Source organism: Zonotrichia leucophrys, chromosome 5 (genome assembly GCF_028769735.1).
Source record: "Zonotrichia leucophrys gambelii isolate GWCS_2022_RI chromosome 5, RI_Zleu_2.0, whole genome shotgun sequence".
NCBI lineage: Eukaryota > Metazoa > Chordata > Aves > Passeriformes > Passerellidae > Zonotrichia > Zonotrichia leucophrys.
The window spans coordinates 21116208-21136631 of NC_088175.1; the positions used below are offsets into that span (position 1 = coordinate 21116208).

General features: G+C 36.9%; 1 protein-coding gene across 6 annotated transcripts in view; it reads right to left on the bottom strand.

The window, feature by feature from the left end:
- The window catches only part of NPAS3 (neuronal PAS domain protein 3), a 590252-nt gene that overhangs the window by 410154 nt on the left and 159674 nt on the right, over positions 1-20424 (bottom strand). For 5 of the 6 annotated variants that reach the window (XM_064713740.1, XM_064713739.1, XM_064713742.1 and 2 more), the window contains one exon: positions 1756-2000. In XM_064713740.1, the coding sequence (XP_064569810.1) occupies positions 1756-2000 (245 nt within the window). Of the gene's footprint in view, positions 1-1755; positions 2001-4102; positions 4135-20424 lie in introns of those variants that run through there. The other variant, XM_064713744.1, reaches the window with a different exon arrangement.

Below are 20424 nucleotides of genomic sequence, written 5' to 3' on the forward strand. Positions count from 1 at the left end.
GGGTTATTATTCAGATAGGGTGAACAGACATTAAATGTTTACCCAGCTCTTTCTTAGGGAGAAACATTAATCTAGATCAGACTAGTGATGTTGTTGTCTAAGAATAAGATTTTGTTCTTAAAATTCTTTTCTTCATTAGAATCTTTGCAAAAAAGGAAGATTTGGTATTCAGGTATCTATTCCAGAAGAGGATAATGAAAAATAGATCCCAGATACTCTCAAAATATAAAGAGATTGGCAGAGCTCAGAGTTTCAGTAACACAGGACAGCTTATAGAAGCACAGACAGATCATAGATTGTACAGCAGAGTCCACTTTACATCTACCTTGAAAAAATGTTTAATTGCCTGAGAATAAACTCTCATCCTGTAAAAATGGGGAACATTTGCATATTATATCAGAAGCCTAATGAACCATGTTACACTCATGCCCTGGATGATGTAATTATTGGGTTTTTTTCTTCCATGAGAATTATATATGATGTGGCAGATAATATAAATTAAATATATGAAATGATGGAACTATGTCCAGCTACTAAATCGTCAGTCTGAATCTGTGTTGCTTTTTACCCTCCATACATCTCTCCATCCATTGAAAATTTTAACTTTCCTTAAATAATATCGCTTCCTTTAAAAGGAAGAGCAGGTAAATTCCTTTGCACCATCAATACAAGCAACCCGTCATGGACAGCTGTGGGCTGAAAAATAAGATTTTATTTCTGCCTCCTCCCTCAACCCTTAAAGGTGGCTTCTTTGTTTGCCATGTGCTGTATACATTCTATCTGGTTTAGTGTAGATTAAGAGTTTGTATTTCATGTTTCATGGAAAAAACCTGAAGTGCTCAAATCTGATATGCCTCTTCCAAATATATGTTTCCTTCAAACTGTGAGAGAAGTAGCTAAAATAAAGGAGTATTCTGCGCTGCTAAAGCCAGGACACCAAGAAATCCCAGGTTTGGGAACCCTGATTTCTGTTACTGCAACTTAGTCCCTAATATAAAATACCTATCAGACAGAGATGACACTCATCCAGATGGGTAGCATTAGTTGAAAAAATAATAGATTACCAAAAAAAGTCCATTTTACACAGGTCATTGGAAAGACTATTTAGGAGCAACACACACACAGCCTCTGTTTCGTCGCAACTCACATCTAAAACACTACTTTTGCTCCCCAACTGCTTGTCTGAGCATTAAAAGAGATCTTTTAATACTGAAAACAGTCTATTTTGTTGATAAGTGCCTACTGGCTCAGAAGTCAAAATAATTTCTATAGACATTACAAGAGGATAAATAATATCCTAGTCTGTCAGCTGAAGATTTAAGTATTTCGATGTGATGCTTTCAAACTTCAGAAATATGTGATTCTACCTTTAACCTATAGCCAGAAAGAGATTGAGTTCTCAAATCAAGGAATAATGCCATTTTCCTCTCAAACATATACTTATATAAAATACTACAACAAAGCAACACAATAACAGATAAATAATTTGAAAGAATTTAGTCTACATCACCCAGAAGACTTACAGCTGTAATAGCTACATCATAGGTTTGTTTTTAAATAAAAAATAATTAAAATAAGAGGTTTATTTCACCTTCACATGGTGTCTTTCTCATGCAGACCTCAGATTTCCACATTTGAATCCCTTTAAAGGATTTGATATGCAGGGAAAGAAGAAAGGATGAAGGTAAAAATTTAAATTTAGAGGCTACTGAAGGCTGCCATATTCTATAGTACACAACAATATTTACTCCATACCTTTTACTGATGTATTAGGTGGAGGTCCTTCCATCCTCAAGTTCCATGGGGGATCACCTTGATTAGCGAAGTCCCTCATTTTCAGATAGCTAATTGTAAGTCGGATGATGGATGCCTTGTCAAGCTGGCTGGTAATGGCTGCAGGCAGTGGCAACAACTTTGCCAACTCATAGAATTCAAAATTCTCCTTTCCCCGGCGAGAGCGAGCAGCATCGCGGGACTTTTCCTTCCTCAAAGCTTGTAAACTGAAAGCAAATAAAGAAAGTAGGACATTCATCAGTATTAGTGGTCTGTCACATTGAACCAATTTACTTTTCTCACTGCTGGTCTTCTCTTCAAATTACCACATTTTCGACATGCTGTTGCATATGGATCTACAGAATTAAAGATATATAAAATGGTGTATCACGCTCTAATGACTGAAACTAACAATAATATTTAAGTGGTGGTCAACATATTATGTAACTACTCTTAAATCACTTTAGCCACTTCCTTTTTAGCCTGCCTTTCCTTTGTCAGCTGTCAGTCTCAAGAAAAAATCCCAAGAATACTGTGTACATGTGGGGTTTATATGTCTAGGTGCCATTGTTTCTCACTGACTCACTCACTCACCCAATTTTGCCTTAATTTTTGTCATATTCTGACTCTTGGGAAAAGGCTAAAAGCAGATGATTCAAGTGTTTGCCACCTCTGGCAGCCAAGATTACCAAACAGGTTGTACACTAACTGCTGAGACACAGAAGTGTAAGTCTGGTGCAATAATGTGAAAATTCCTGTGTTTCATGAAGCTGTTCTTTAGGAGTTGTTCAACTGTCTTTGCAGTGGAAGCAGTAACCTTTGTCAGTGGGGTAAAAAAGCTGTTAATACAGTTATGCGATTCACATTTCTGATTGTAATTCACTACCACATACATGGCAGACTGACAACTTTCTGATCAGAATGGACCTTCTGCTTTACATTGAGCTGTTGGAAATGCAAAGACATCCATTTAGTCCTGTTTCATCAATGTATCATTTGCTACGACTAATACAGAGAACAAGGATAACTCAGATTTTACTCCTGCACTATTTGTTTAATTGGTGTAAAACTTCTGAATGCAGTGGGATGACAATGGTTAACACCTGGGGGCTTTTCTCTTTTTTTTACACAGAGCAAAGTGTTCAATTCAGGATATTATAAGCCTCACAATACATCTGCCTTGATAGACTCAGTCTGGTGCTGGTGCTGGAGTCTGTCCATCACTGTGCAGGGTGAGTAGAAACTGTTCTTGTACCTCACTAAGGGTCTATCTTTCCATTGCTTCATTTGTTTATCTACTAATTTGATGAAGTTAAAGCCACAATTCCATTAGCTAGTAGTTGTTTTACCACAGAACTAGAATACAACCAGTATACAAGGGAATAATAAATGCTTCTCTCCAGCTTCCATAACCCTTCCTGAAACCTTGGATTTATCAACAAAAAAGTCATAATGATGAGATCTACAAAAGTATGAAGTAAATCAGTAGAATTGAGGTATGCAGATAAAACACCATGAACCTAAGAGCTCTATTCACCTGTTTTTCTAACTTGGGAATAAAGTGAAGAGTTTCTCTTGCTTTAATATTCATAACCACCTGCATTTTTGTAGCCATCTCTGCCACTTCAGACTTGGTAGGGCATATCAGCTGGGCCCTTAATACACAAATTAAATCCCTCCATGCCAGTTCCCTTAGTATGGTTAACATGTTACATTCCCTACACAATTCCATACCAATAGCAACTATATTTAAAAAGACGGTCTGGCTAAGAAATAGGAATGGCGAGATAAAGGTATGGGAGGAAACAGCACATCCTTACCCACAGATAGAGAATTCTACTGAATGATATAGTAAAATACATACTTGGTTTTATAAACTCTACATGGAATGCTAGCACCTTGATTTGTAAACTATATTCTAGGAAAAAAGAACCTGAAAAATAAGATTTCACAATGCTCATTGTAGATGCATCTCTCTCAAATTTCAAATTTTAGATATCTACCATCATGGATATCTCTCAGAAGGTACATTAAATACAACAGATAAAAGTATTTAATGTATACACAGACATGGGAGCTACAACTCTGTGAGGTATGAACTGTCCAATTAATTCCAAGGAAGTAGTATGCCACCCCAAGTTAAATATATACAACAGCGACACAAGGAAAAGGCAGGCAAATGTCTCTGCACAATTGCTTCCAAGTGAAAGCTCGATTTCATGGCATAAGACTTCACCTTTTCTACCTGTCACCACCTTTTTTTCCTGGAAGCCAAGCCTGAGAATTCAAGTCCCCAAATCAAGTTAGTAGAAGAACTGAGATTATAGACCTGTTCTGAAACTGCATCAAGGACCTTCTTCCCAAAGCACTTCATTATGTCCCTATGTAAAATGGGAGATTGTTAAAGACCCCTAGTAAAACAAATCAGAAAAATCACAGATCTCAGCAACTTCTGAAACTGATGAATGAGTGGTGGTTAGAAATTGAGTGGTGATAGAATATTTTTTAGAAACACCAAAGTCTAAATCCACAGTTTACAAGCCCTATAGAGGCTTCAGGAGATTGCTGAAAATAAGTAATATACTGGAATGTAGGATTATGTAAAACATTACTGGATCAGTAACACCCTGCAATGGAAGTCAGTTGAGCTGAAAAGTGAGGCTCCATGTGTCAGCAAACAGAAATATTTGAAAGGCACCTATGGTTATTCAAAGTCACACAGCAAAAAAAGTAGAAGGGATGGGTAGCTGACATGATAAACAAAAGAAACTCTTGAGAAACAGTATTGAGAATAACTCACTTTTTCTCCCAACCATTTGTTATATTTTCATTTGTGGAAGCTTCATAGGGTGAATCAAGTCAAGGAATTTGTGACTTGGAGCAATCCTCTTGGCACCAGTGCCATTAAGCTAAATTAAGAAAGGGTGTCTGCGAATATGTGCACACAAGTCCTAATTTCTACTCCATGTAATTCCACTATGGAAATACAATGTACTGTTGGACACTGCAGTTATGCTGATAAAATGGGTCTTTAACTTGGGAGCAGTGATTTCCTCAGCAGGATGCAGGAATTCATTAGATACAACCTAAACATGGCTGTTAATCCTCGCTGGCACCTGTGATTCTGATAGGCAACATCAGCTTCCTTGTCAGATGCTCTTAATAAAGCAACATACTGGCACTAATAATCCCAAGAGGATGCTAGAAAAGAGGAGTGTGAAGCTCCCAACAGCAAGCAGTGATGCTGACACACGACCAAAATTCATCTTGTTCCTATCATATGACACCTGGAACTAGAGGGGTTCTTGGAACATAAATGAATTTGTTAAGTGTCAGGCTGCAAAAACTTAGAAATATACAGTCTTTTCTGCTAATAAGAAAAATTAAAGTGTGGGAAACTATAAACATGTTTACTAAGTGGCTTTCAAAAACAGTCAGAAAGCACCAAGAAAGCAAGCATTACATGTTTAAGGAGTTCTCAAATAACAGAGAAGATCCCCCAATAATCAAGCAAATCTACATAAAACATCCACAGTACCAAGAGAGTAATAGTGGGAAATATACCTGAGGGGTATAAATATTGCTCCCTCTTTGCCTTCTGTGGAGGAGGGATAGTAGCTAAGGCAATTGGATCAGGGTGCATCAGGCTACAATGTAAAAGGATGATGTTGTCATACAATGGTGAAACTTCATGCGTTCCCTTAAGAAGACATTTCTCATAGAATTTCCACGTACAGAGTCCTCTAAAGAAGACTAAGAGGTTTCCAGCTGATAGCTCCTGATAATTCTGAGAAGCAGGACCATATAAACAGGATATTTCATGGCTTGAAGTCTAATGCTGTTTTAGATATGGTTTCTAAAATATATTTTATTTTTCCTTTTAGGGCCTTTCCAGATGGACTGATATACAGGTGGTCTGGCTTTTACAGATGAAAGGGTACAATAAATACTACCATATAATTCTAAAATTGTATACATGACATTTCTAAAGTAGATTTTGTATTGAAGACACAGCAGATGCAGAAGACATGATAATACGGTGCTGCATAAAAGTTTTATTGGTACTCGTAACTCACTTGTGATTTCATTGTGCTTGTGGTCATTCCAAGTTTAACCTGCTCTATATTTTATTTCACATAATTTTATATACTTTACATTCATAAGGATATACATGTATTTATGTCTGTGTGCATCTCACAACCTTCACATGTCTGACCAATTGACATCTGTCACTTTAAACTTAGGACAATCACAGATCCTAATTTTTGGAGCATTTATTAGCAATCAAACATATTACAGCATATCAACAGATTTACTGACCTAGACAAGGGTTTTTTAGCATATGTTCACAGAATCACAGAATATTCTGAGCTGGAAGTGACCCACAAGGATCATCAAGTCCAACACTTAAATGAGCGGCCTAGATGGGGATGGAGTCTGTGATGTTGGCGTTTATTACCACCATGCTCTAACCAGCTGAGCTAAACTCAGGGTCTTAACAATACCTCACTTCTGTGTCTCAGTTTGGGCAGGAAAAATCAGTGAAATAATTTAATTATGTGAATTTGCATTTTGAACAAAAAGAGGGGAATAGTTGCAGTTACAAATAATTTTTACTTGCAATTTCAAAATATAGTTTGGAAAGTGGTGGTTTGCAGACTTGCCCAGTTTTAGAAAGGCAACTCACATTTACATTTCACCCACACTGTTCCCTCAGACCTGATGCAGGAGAGACCCCCCAGCAGAGTTTCTCAGAACATCGGTCTCCCTCTGCTCAGCCCCACGTAACAGCACTGCTGGGATTTACAGTACCTTCATTGGACTTGTCACAAATAGAGATTGGATTGCAAGCAACAGCCATAAAACAAGGTTTGAGGGACAGATGGACTGCTGAACTCGAGATATAGGGGCCTGAGCCAATGGACAGCTTATCTGTGTTGTGCTTTCATAGTTACTGCTCATTTCCATTCACAAGAACATTTCCATTCACTCCTCTGCTTCACAAGCAGAGAAATATGGCAAAGTCTCACAAAGGATGCACAGTATTTTTGAGAATGGCATTGAAATCCTTCCCCATTTCAGTAGAAATTTTAGAAATGCAAAAGTATATCAGAACAGAGCAGTTTTTCTTACATACTAAACATTTTCATACTCGTTAGCCCAGCTGTTACTGAGCAGTAGCGAATGTCTTAAGCTTCTAACAACAATGTGGATTAGTAGCAGCAACTTCAGATATCGTATACAAATAACACTTAATATCTAATAATGTTTATAACAGGCTTTATAAAGAAAGAAGCACTATGTGTCTGTGTATATTTTTCTATTAGTCTAGTCTTTTAAAGTCAAGGATCGAAAGGTCCACTATAAACAGGATCCAACTGTCTGAAGGAGAAAGTCAGATGAATGTTATAACCATTTCACAGAAAAGAAATCAGATATAAGGAAAGGCTCTGCAACATTAGAGTGCACGATCAATCTGCTACAAAAATATTTGGAGATAAGTGATCCAGCCCCTTCAGCCCTCCAAAAGAGACGTTAAATTATACATGTCCCTTTGTGCATACTCTTTCCCAATATAAAAAACACAAGCAGGCTTACTTTGCTAGTGAGCATAGCTATAGCACTACATAAAACAATAAATTTATGCTGCTCCTGAGTCCATAGATGTGAATTTGTGCAATTCTGTATCAATATTACTAGAAAGATCCTCTTTTTTTCTTACTTTGTTCCACACTAATATGATGTGACATAATATTACCATACTTTGGACATTTTTGTATTTAAATCAACTTTAGGTCCCTTCCTCTGTTATTAATAACCTATTTACATAATTTATGAATTTATATTATACAATGTAGTGGATTATTATGAAAAATTTACTAATATAAATGTTTACACGTTCTGATCTATTACCAAAATAATCCATTAACTGTTCCCTCAAAGCCACATCCTTCAGAATCTTTTCTGGGGCTTCAAGCTGACCAGTGAAAACAAGGAGGGCAGTTAAGTCAATTTAAAACAAGTACATTTAAAATCTGACTTTTAATGTCTGGGCAATTCATTAAGATAATGTCCTGCTCTACTGATAGGTGACCACCCATAAGCCATGTTCTGTCATATAAAAATTTTCTTTCATTTCACTGATGTTGTGGAACAATTAAACTTCTAATGAAGTTCAAAGAATGCAATAGCATCAATATTTAGGTGACCCAATTATTTGGAATATTTATTGATTTTACTTCTATAGGAACTCTTCATATTCCTGATGTTTTCTAAAAGTTAATTGCGGCATCTCAGAAACACTTTTCAATCCAAGTGGATATTAATCTGAACAGCAGTGCACATTTTCAGACTCCAAAAAATTATTTAGACTGTAGGAAAGATGAAGGAGGTAAAGGAGACCAACCTGCCCTGCATAATTGCACATATTACAGTTGAAAGGCCAGTTTTGGAAGTCAAACGTCACCATTGGTAGTAGCATGAGCCTTAGGCTTGCTATTATCAATTTTTTTTGTTCTGTTTTTCTAAAGGTTATGCCCTAGAGACTTCACAAATACGCATGAAACTGGATATTTTTTAGTATAGTAGATCCAAAATACAAAAGAATGAAGCAAGAGAGCTAATGCTCCTGTAGATGTAAATTAAAAGAAGAAAAAAATCTGCACTCAACCTTCTAAGACTAATTCAATTAGCTCTGAAAAATTGATAATGAAAGTATGTTAATATGCTTACCTCTAATTTCTACACTACATTTTGCTATCTTTGGGGATTTCTTTTCTTCTAAGACAACTTTTTGACTTGATATTTTCCCCTTTCTTTGCTTTTCTTTTTCTTTCTCCTATCCCATTTGTAGATTTCTTTTCACAAAGATTGTTTCTGAACTGAGAGTGCAAAACTTCAAGACTAATAACAGTTATCAAAGTCTAAAAAAGGACACTACTTTTGTGAGGGGAAAACCTCCAAAATCAAAAGCCACATTAAATTTTACCTTCTTTCTTTTTAAGTAGATCTGAGAAGCCAGACGGCAGATTTTTATGGATTTTTCTACTTGTTTGCTTAGGAGATCCGAACATTGCTCAGTCTCACTATTTATCAATTAATCTAGCATGCAGCCTCAAAGGAGAAAGGTCGACTTGTGTTAAAAATTCATCCATCAAAAATTCATCAAAGACTTCATCATTTTAACTTGCGAACCTTTGAACACCTACATACTTGTCAGATCTGTGGTCATAGTTAACTGGGATCTATAGTTACCACAGTGCCTATACCTGCTCTGACACGAGCTGCATGAAGAGACTTTCAGGTGAAAGTACAGTACATAACCAAGTGAGGCAGACTCTCCTAAAACTGCTCCTTCTATCAGACAAAGGATACCTAACATCTGACTAAGTCCCAAGTTGGTAAAATCAGACTGTTTCAATGACCAAACACTTTTCAGGGGAGCAAATTTTTGCCCCATCATAAAAAATCACCACTCTTACAGACAAGAATTTGCAAAAAAAAAAAGTGCTAAATTATCTGATAGTATCATCCAGGGCCTAGTTCAGAAATTAAAGCCATTTAATGCTGTCTAAGAAAAAATAATGTTTTGAGACTTTCTTTAATGTGTGAAGAAAGCTGTATAGTATATGCTAGAAGTTAAAGCTGGAACCTTCAAGTTCAAGGTAAAAGCTCTGCTGCTTAACTAATGCACTGCTCATAGCTGTCATCATTAATTTATGTTAGCCTCTGTAAACATCAAGAGTATAATAGGCCAATTTCACAACTAAATATAGATGCACATTTTGCCCTTATATAAATGGCAGATTGCTGCTGTAGATCATCACTGCAGCAACACGTCAGTAAAGATGCACTGTTCGATGGTCTGATGCTCACACAATATATAAAACCAGTTGTAATGGTTGTTTGGAAGCAAAGTGTAACATAGCAGCAAAATTTCATTTGTTCCACAAACTCAGGATATATTAAGCTTGGCTGACAAAGACTGTTTGATGTGCTAAATCAGTTTGACCTTCATTTTTGCTTTATATTTCTCATTTAACACATGAAATGACCATTATTTTTTCACCATACAGGGAAATATGACAGAACTGATTTCTATTAAAACCTTTCTTTTCCTTGTACAAAGAAAAAATTATTTTGCCAAAAGTGCTTTAGCAATTACTGCAAAACTTATAAAAAATAATACCTATATTAAGCCAAGCTTTTTATTATATCAGTAAGACTTAAAGTTGGTTTTTAGGTGTTGTGGTTTCACAGAAGAGGATTCTTTTGTTTAAAATATATAAAAATGGTTCAAGGAAATGGTTTGTGTATGCTTGAACTAATTGTTAAACTGAATGTATTATCACCAGTAAGTATCTTTGTTGAACTGTTTAAATAGTAGGATTTACTTCTAAAGTGAGTCATTAAAACATAATAATAGGAACATGGCAGGTTTTTGAAGCATTACAAACTTGCCATCCTGCACAATCTTTTAAAACTGATGTACGCCTTGACAGAGAAGCCTTTAAGTGAGCTATGATACACTAGTTCAAATCCAAATTCTACAACTAGAACACTAGTGTTTTCGTTCTTTCTTTTCTTCCTATGTTGAACTAAGCAATTGCCAGCCTCCTGATAATAGAGAAACCTCAGTTTTATCAAGCAATTTTGCAGCACCCAATAAACAGCACTTTACCTTGGAGCAACTTGTACATTTCACACCTTAAATTTCTATTTACCAAATCAGCTAATCACTTCACAATTGAACTTCTCAGAACAAAAAATTATCAATTAAAGTGGTTGAAACTCCTGCAAATTATCATTTAGGAATGAAGTAATTGCTTTCATCAGGGCAGAAAAGCCCGCCAGAACAGAAATGTCACTTCAGATTAGTGTTCTCACTCCTGAAGCTATGGATGACACAGCTGATATAAGACTAAATGCCAAGACCAATCAATTGCTTTTGTGGCTCTGTTCTGAGCTGCTGTAAAAGGGGCCATTTTCTAGGATCTACTCTTCATTATAGTAAATGCTATCTCCTTGGTAACATAATTCCATTTCTCATAAATTCCGTCTGAGAGCATTGTCCTAACAATGGATGTTTGTGGAAAAGAATGCTGTTGGTTTAATGCAAAGAAATTAAGTGTGAACGGCTGTCAAAGTACTATAGCTTGCTTGTTCTTAAACATAAATTGAAGTCTTTACATTAAAAACAGAATACTTTGGCGGAAATGAATGTTCTGAACTAGTGTGATAGATTGCATTTGGAAGTGATGTATTTCTGATTGAGAGTTTAGACTTATTTTGAATACCTATGTTCTGTCTATAGTGGGCACACTCATCCCTAGCAGAGATTTGTCAGTTTAAGAGAGAGTAGATAAACACTCCACTTATTTCACAGCAGTGCAGTTAGGAAATGTGAAACTGCACAAGAAAACATGGTCTCATTATCATATGACATGCTATTTGTTAGCAGACTCATCTGTGTATAAAAGCTTTCTTTGAACTGAGCCCTTACTGGAAATATCTGTATTTCAATTTGTACTGTTCAGCTTCCTAAAATACTTAGAATCTGAGTTATGGTCTCCAATTAAAAGGATATCTGAGAAGCTAATTTGGTGGAACAGCAGCAATTTCCTGCACTGCTCTCCTCATGACTGAAGTTTGGAAACAAATTCAAGATTACAGATTTTCTTTCAAAACAGGATGAAAAGTATTCCTCCCTCAATGAGCATAAGCAATTCCAATTAACAACAGCAAGACTTATGTGACAGGAGAATATATTGCCACATATGTAAAGAAGCAATTTATCCAGCATTAAGAGGAAAAGTGCAAATTTATTGTAGCATTTCTATGGGTAACCAAAGAGCGAGCACAGGTAACACTGTTGCCAGATTTTGACTGTAGCCCAGAATTACAGCAATCACATTAAGGTATGAAAAACTGCACCCATTAGGTGATGTGGGGAAAACAAGAGGACAAGAGAGACACAGTGTCACTGCGTGTCACATCTGCCTGCCCAAAGTAAACATTGTACTTTCAACCACAGAGCCAGCTAGCTTCAGCCCAGGGTCTCCACATATGCTATCTCATATGCCACACTAGAAATGCCATACAGCATCCTGCACTTTAAATATGAGCTTTACAGTTTGGCCTAACTATAAGCTACATAAATAAATCTCTCTGAAGTGAACAAAAACTCTCCAAACTCTGATTATACTCCTTTAGTGAGTACTGTCTTTAAGAAGGAACACTGAGGGTTAGAGTTTTTATCTGCTTCTGAATTAATAGCTGGTTTTTTCCTCACCTATGTTAGAGCCATTGCAGAAATTTTTGCTGGAACATTTATATCAGCTATAGCCATTATTTTCCATAGGATTATTTTACCAGCTCTGAAATAAACAGCAGCACAGGTGAAAACAGTTTTGTTTGATAGTTTTATAAAAGTTTTTTTTGCACCAGGTAGTTTATCTGTACTGTTAAGTTTCACTACTGCCAAAAGGCCTAAGAGAACAACGTTGCCTTCAGGCAACTCAAGTTTGCTCTTTATAGATGACCAAAACAGGGATTTTGTTAGAGTTGGCTGTGCTCTCTGTAACTATCTGCTTCAATTGAGCTCCCTGAGCCAGGAAAAAAAGGCAGGAATTCCAACCTCTCTCCCTCACTGCTGCCACATAAATCTCTTAGTGGTGTGCTCTCAATTACTACAATACCAAGACCCTTTTGGAAGAAAATAACATTTTTTTATCTCCTTAGCCTTTATCTAGTTTATCTTTCTTACAATTATCATCCTCATCATCTCCATACTCTCTCCTTTCCATCTAAAAATTATGTTTACACTGATGGGCCCATGCAGAGCACACACAAGCTGTAGTTTTGAACCCTCCTCATGGGAGTCTTTGCAGGGCTTTACATGAAGAAGGGTTGAAGGGATATGGGATACACTGGGACTGCAGCCCAAAGGAGCTATTCCAGAGTCCCAGCTGAGCTATCTGAAAGCTGACAAAGCATAACTTCAGCAGGACAGTCAGTGAACCACTGTCAGCCTTCATTCCCTGCATGTTTTCTGCTGCCTCTGATAAAAACAGTACTGACAGAGATCACATTGCCATCAATACTCAAGCTACCTAGTTTTAAAATATCTCCAAGTACATCTTAAAAAACCCCCAAAATTACAAACACAAGCAACAGCTGGCGTGGACAGTGGTATAGCTACCTTTGTTGAGTGCTCAAAACCAAGTAGTGCATGCAAAACTTTTACTCTGCAGTCTTAGAAGACCCTGGTGCCTCCAAAAGCTGACTGGTGGATTTAGTCAAGCCTGTTTTCCCAGAAGCAGGAGATTCACTCTCCAAGGTGCAGTGTTAGCTGCTGAACCATTGACTCAGTAGAGTATGAATGAGCCTGCAGGCCTTTCACTTTTACCCCCTTGCTTGAATCCTGAACAGTTTAGTATAAATTAGTGCCAGTAGAGCACAAGACAGCAACATTTCCACAAGCAGGCATCTCTCTCACCTGTACTACCAATGAATTAGCTTTTCTTACTGCTTACATATTCCAGGACAGGCTACAGCCTTCACCAACTTCCCTTGCAGAGGGATTACATTTACTTTCCATTTAATGCTCTGGGACGAGGAACAGCTCTAAGTGCCACATACACTGGTGAAGGGCAAAAAGTCATACAAAAAAAGATACTGTTAGTTTTTCATCTGTTTCAATACATTGGGGTAAACATGAAGCCCACACTGCTTGCAGAAGAATTTCCTCTTTGTTCCCTTTACAGATACCAGTACTGGTCACACACATGATTGGGCTTAAGTGTTTCCTAAAGTGCCAAGAAGTGTCTGCTGTCAAAGGTTATGCACTCAATCCAGGGGGTGCCACATGCACTGGTAACTGCTGTGCTGGAGGTATGTCACCATGTATTTTAACTTTCAGCAGACTCAAGATTTAATTTCTAAACAAAGTTTTCAGATATGGCACAGCAAAACCCGATTCTCCTCAGAGACCACTTTAATTAGTCAGAGTAGACCTGATGACACATGCATTTTTGACCAAAGTAGTGATATGCCAAAACCTTTCCTTAAAACATATTAATCATCAATTACAATCCTTGAACTTTAAGGAATAACACTTAGACAAAAGTCTCAGAGTTTTAACAGTTGATGTAAATCTCATGCCCTAAGTAATGCTTATCTTCTTTAACAATATTCAACTACCAGCAAGATTAACAATATCCTAAATCCATCAGGTACATCAAAGGCATTAAAATGCTCAAGGCTCTGAAATACTGTCCAGCAGCTGCCATGGTCACCTCTCAACCTAGTAGTGAAAGTCCTTGCTAAAACAATTCCTTAAAAAGGGCCAACCAGTCACAGAGATGAGAAATCTGGGCGACACTAAACCACAAAACAAAGCATGATGCAGAGGCAGTGGTCCCTTCTGGAGAGCTCCCTGCCTTGAGTGACCTCTTAATTAGCCAGCAGATAAAACACCTTCCTGCAAAGTCTTACAGGTCTAGATCAGAGAGGAATATCATGACTATCTAGGAACTATCGTTAATGTGAGGAAGGCCATACAGCATTACCCTGTAATTCTGTTTTCTTTTGCAAAAGTATCAATCCTAATCTGAAAACTCCAAGATGTAAAGAATTTCTATTGCTAAGCAGCTGCACTGTTTAAATTAGCCCCACCATTAACATTTTGTGTCTTTATTTCCAATTTCAACTTTGCTGAGTTCAGCTTTCAGTTACTGAATCTTGCAATTCTTTTGTCCACTAAACAAAAGAAACTCCAAATATCTGCTATCTTCTTCCTGCCTGGCTAATTATGGTCCACGATCAAGTCACCCTCTTAACCTTCCCTTTGACAAGACACTGGATTGATTAAACAAACTGAGTCATTGTATGTTTTCCAGTGTTCATTTTAGATCTCTCCTTTTTTTTTAACATAAAAAAACCAAAGAGATTTCAACACTGAATGCAGCAGCATCATCATTTCCATGTTCAATTCTTTAACTGATACATTTAAAGATTATTTTTCTCCATATCTGAAAGAGCATTGTACTGGGCTACAGTGTTCTGCTACTACTCATAAAAAACTTAATTTGGGGTTCACAGGAGAAAGAGGCACCGAGAAACAGCTTTGAACTACATTGTCAGTTATGTGCTTCTCCCTGTGTTATTCTTGGCCAGTCATGGTTTTTATGTTGCAGAAAAGGAAACATAAGCTATAGAGCATGTAAAATGAGAGAAAAATTCTAATTCATTAATGTGAGAGAACAACATATTTTCTCTCAGGCATGTAGAATTTTCTCGGTTGAATCAAGGCTGAGCTTCTGCAGTCACTTCTGTATTTTATTTCTGAGGGATAAAGGAATTACAAGTAGGCAAGAATTTCTTTTATACCACCTCAGAATTTTTGGTGTCAAATGGCTAAGTCAGGCTAAAATGGCTGAACTCGGAAACAAGAAGAAACATTCTGTAATATGATGAACTCTTGAGATAATCCCCAAAAGTCATTATTGACAGAGATCCTCAATACAATTAAGGTAAGATTTTCAGAACAACACAATGCTGGCAAACCCTGCTCCTAGAGAAAACAGGTACCAAATGTTGTGTTTGAAAATGCCACACTGCTGTATTCAAAACCTGTCCTCACAGGGATAATGCCAGTCAGGTAAACTAGAAATACTTGGGAGTCGAGGAAATTTAGACCCCTAAACACTGAATGTTAATCTTGCATCTTACCTGTTGATAGATCTACAAGCTCATCAGAAGAGGAAAGTGGTGCAGACACTGCTAGGCTGCTAGCAATAGCTACTGAGTGATGCTTAAAACCAGCAATTGCTTAAGGTTTGTGGGTGAGGGTTTAGCTACAGAAAAGAAAGAAGAAAAGAAGCAACCATCACAAAGAGCTATTATACCTGACAGACTCTGCACAAGACAGATGAAATGTGAGCTTCAGTATTCAAAAGAGAAAGGATACAATCATATGTCTGGTTAACTTACAGGAAATAGTTCCAGAGACAATTTTATACTAACTACAGTGATTTGAGCAATTTTTAAAAATAATACCAACCAATTTCTCTCCATTATACTCTGCTGGCAGAAAATAAAACATTTTTCTTTTAAATGATTGCCTCTGGTTTTGTTAAATCATGCAGCCTGTCAACATGTGGTCACCAGTTTTACATGATCTTTCTGCCTCTCTGGAAAAGAATGAATTTGCAGCCTGGTCTGTGATATAAATACATAATCTGGCATCAGTTAAAGTTGCTGCTATTATGACCAAAAAAAAAAAAAAATATAATAACATAAGAAATATAAACATCCATAATACTGTAATATGAAAAAAAAAAAAGAAGTCAAAATGATTCATTTAACATCAAACATGACAGGGGTTTTGTTTTTATTAAATACTATGTATGGCAATTCCTGCTATTGAAGAACTAAAAGGATGAAAAAAAGAAGTAAAGTCTAATTCTGTCACCAGATGTGCCTGCCCAACTTCATTGATTTCAAAGGACAACATAGACCCTTAGTGCTAAGCGATTTTGTAAGAGTAAATATTTGAAAAACAGAATTAGAAAAAAATGTAGAATCCTTCTTTTGATACACAGTTGTTTCAGGAAGCTCACAGTGGCTGAACAAATTAAATCTCCAACCTTATGCTGTAGAGTGGGAATCATGTCCTAATAATCCTATAACTGTTTGATTGGGATATAGCCTCATCTTAACAATGTGACTAAATGGAAAAATGAATAGAGAACAAAACACAGAAAGATAAAACACGTTCAATTTTACTTTACTAAACTTATGTTGAATTAACCTTTATGAGACACTGTTTTTACTCAGACAATTTGACTATTTAGCTGTCCTTTCAAACCAGGGTTTTCAGGTTTGCCTTCTTTTCTAAACTCCTTTGTAAAATGATTACAGCATACTTCACAATATCCTTTCATCTCTTCTTAGGGATGAAGCGATACACAGAGTCAATCTTTATAATTAAATCATGACTCTTGTCAACAGCAGTTGCTGTGATTTCAGCTTATACAGCTATTATTTGTATTCATAGGAATGCCCGCTTCAAAATCACAAGACAGGAAAAATCATGCTCTTAAGAGCAAGGGAGAAAAAGCAGCTGAAGTGTTCCCCATAAGGCAGAAGGAGTCAAGGTATCTGTGTGATGTCTAATGCCTTCCAGGCACTTGAAGACTCTGCTGAGCAACAGGGTTTACTGTAGCTTTAATAAGGTGCAAATGCTAATTCCCACACTGCTAGCCTGCTGACAGATACGACTGACATGACAAAATGGGATCTTGACTATTGTGGTTATATGACCTGTGGCAAGGGCTGGTAAGGATACCCCCATGTGTACTGATCCCCCCAGCTGAGACTGTCCCCTGTAGAGAAATCAGAGAACAGGAGTCTCATCATTGCCTCCAGCATCCCTGAAAAGTGACAGCCACAAACAGACCAAAACCAGTGCCAGAAATCTGGCTGAATATAAGAAACTTTTTCTACCAAGTAGTTTTTAACTGAAATGCCAAAACCACTAAACAATTCTAGAGTGTTCTATTAATGACAAGTATAAAAGAAAGTATTAGCCTAATATGCAAGAACAATAAACGTTAGGAGAACATTTGGGCAATAAAAAGTGATGACTGTGTGACAGTAACAGAACAAGATAAACCCGGGTAGAAGTTTGATTTTCTGATTGCTTCAAGATTTGTTTAGACTTACAGCCTTTGAAAACTAAGAATTCTTGTGCCAATTTTAAAAGTCTTATTTAAATTATTTTATGATTTCAGTTTACATTAAAATCTCAAACAAAATAGCATGGATGCTTTGTGTGGCCATCTGCTACTTTCATCAAGTGTCTGTAGTGACGAAAATGAGGATTCTAGTAGTTTTACTGCAGAGATAATTGAAGCCTTTCTAAGAATAATTTCTATTCAGTCCTTTAGAGCCAAATTTTGTCCTTGGATCTGCACTCTATCTTGTAATATTGGAACGTGGTCCTTGTTTGAGCAGTTAATATCAGCATCTGAGTATAAAATATGAGATACTAGTATTCTTTCATACTTTTGCATAGATGATATAGTCTGTGTTACATATTTTGGCAGATGCTTTTGGGGCATGCTGAGTACAGTTTTATATTTAAATTATGCAAATAATGCCAATAGGAAAGGCTGTTTGTTGGTGATCCGAGCTTCTAATTTCAGTCCTACCACTTATTTCCAATATAATCAAGAGCCAAGCAATAACTGGCCTGGTAGACTCACAATATTAACATGCCAGAAAAACTTGCCACATTCAGTTTAAGTAATACATTTTCAAATCCTCACAGATACCAGACCAACCAAAAAAGTTTATTCATAAAAGTAATCCATTAAATTCAATGAGATTATACATAGATCTCATAAATAAATCTGAATTTATCATTCAGATTTAGGCAGGCAAGTCCAGCTTGTGGGTTAGGTGAGACGGAATTCTGGGTTTTTTTAAATTGCAGTTCTGAAAAATATTTTTATATCTATAAAAATACTATGTACTTGTTGTATTGACATTGAATTGAATATGTAGTCCCTGTACTGAACACTTTTAAAAACCTAAGTATTTCATTCAGCCTCATTGCTATGGGTTGCTGCCTCCCACTGCTTTTACTGCAGCTGCCAGAGCAATGCTCATATGAGCTGGGAAGGTTCCAAAAAGCTGCTTCCCTTTCTTTGCTACAACTGCTTATCAGCTTTCTAACTGGCCCCATATCACAGCACCTCATACCCTATCATGACACAGAAAACAGTTGCTGTTCAGTTTGTCTCTCAGTAAATCTAAGGAAATCTGAGCTGACCTTGTCTTAGGGAGCACTTCCTCAAGGATGTTCTCTTTCCCCCAACATGATTAAAATAGCCAAGGAGAAGAGAGGAAAAATAAAAAGAGAAAAAAAGGGGGGAAAGAAAGAAGAGGGAAATATGAGAAAAGAAAGTACATTTAGCTTTCCTGCTAGAGACTGAAAGACACGTGAGGGGTCAGCCCTGCTATCGACATCAACATAAGCCAACTGGGAGTTGCTGGTGTACAGTGAGCTCCCATCAGCCTCAGAATCCAGGACACACAGAAACACAGGCATTAGGATGAGGTATAGAAGCTAGCTCTACTCATACCAGCGTGTGAACTCTCCCTACAACACTTGGGGGGGTGTGGATATAGATTTCTTTTTGCTCCTGGAAAAGAAAAAAAGCAAATTGAACAGATGTAGGAACCTGTTTCAAAGAACAGACTGCACCCCCTTAACTTCTCTGAAACATGTTTAGCCCTTCACCTGAAACAGCCAGACACCTGTCAATACAGATATTATTGCATATAGCTGCATACAGGAATAAATAAGAAGATCATACAAACACATTAAACTGGCATAGACTAGCATTACATCTAAAAGAAATCACTTCTCCCTCAACACTTGTACTGATATTCCCACTCTGCACAATCACCTGCCCTGGGAACAGACAAGATTAGAATTACTGCAAGATTTTGACTGGATTATTTTACAGGTTTCTTAATCCAGTTTACCACATGGATGTGTAAGTGCCCATATAAGCAGGGTGGCACAGAATGACTGAGAGCACATCTCTGAGCACTACCAGCTTATCATATTCATGAAGCAAAGGCGATGATAGGAGCAAGACTACATACTCAGCTGAAGCTGTCAGAACAATAAGGGTTGCCAGAATGAAACTGCCCACTTGGAATCTGGCCATTCCTTTAGAAATGCTTACTTAGAAGTATGAAAAGTGCTAAACATTAATAAACACAGCCAGTCAATATCTTAAATTCTCTCCCAGCACCATCAGCAACCTAAGGCTGTGTGGGGGCAGTGGTTTGTTTTGGACTTTGGTGGAACTCAACCATATAATGAAACCACAAACACAGAAGAAAATAGATTTCAATATAATTGACAGCATATGTTTCTATATCTCTATTCAGTAGCTGATAGAAATAAATAATACACAGCGTGCCAGTGATAACCACGGCAAATACGTCAGCCAACTTCCTGAACTGCATTCTAATGGGATCTCACAAGAGATCTATGCCAGGTTCCTCAGGGCCCCTGTTCACTTGATTTCTTTCTCTTCATAGTGGTTTGTAAAAATGCAGCATAACTTATTAATTTATTCTGTTTTCCAGATTCAAAAAACATTTTGTTGCTCTAAAAGCTTTTTTTTTATACTCTGCTAGTCTAGCTTTTCTAGCTTGAAACCTTTGCTTTTGTTTCTTAAAATACACAACAAAGCCTTTGAATTAAACTAAAGTTTGACTAATACCAAGTCCTGGTTAAAAAGAGGTAGATAGTACCCAAATTAACATTTTCATATGAGGCTATTCAGATGTGTAGCCCAATGGGGTCTGCCTGGTCTTATGAGCTGTTTACATATCCTTAAGCCATAAAAGGTCCTGATAATAAAACCAGCTCTTTATCACATTTTTTGACCCTGCAACCTACTAGTACAATTGTGGAGGCTTAAATTAATGAAAGCATTATTTTAATCCATGCATCCAAATGCATTTTTTATTTTATGCTAGAATATAATAAACTTCATTTTTAACATTAAACAATATTTAATAGTGCGTGCTATCTATTTTATAATAGCAAGTGCAGTTATGATT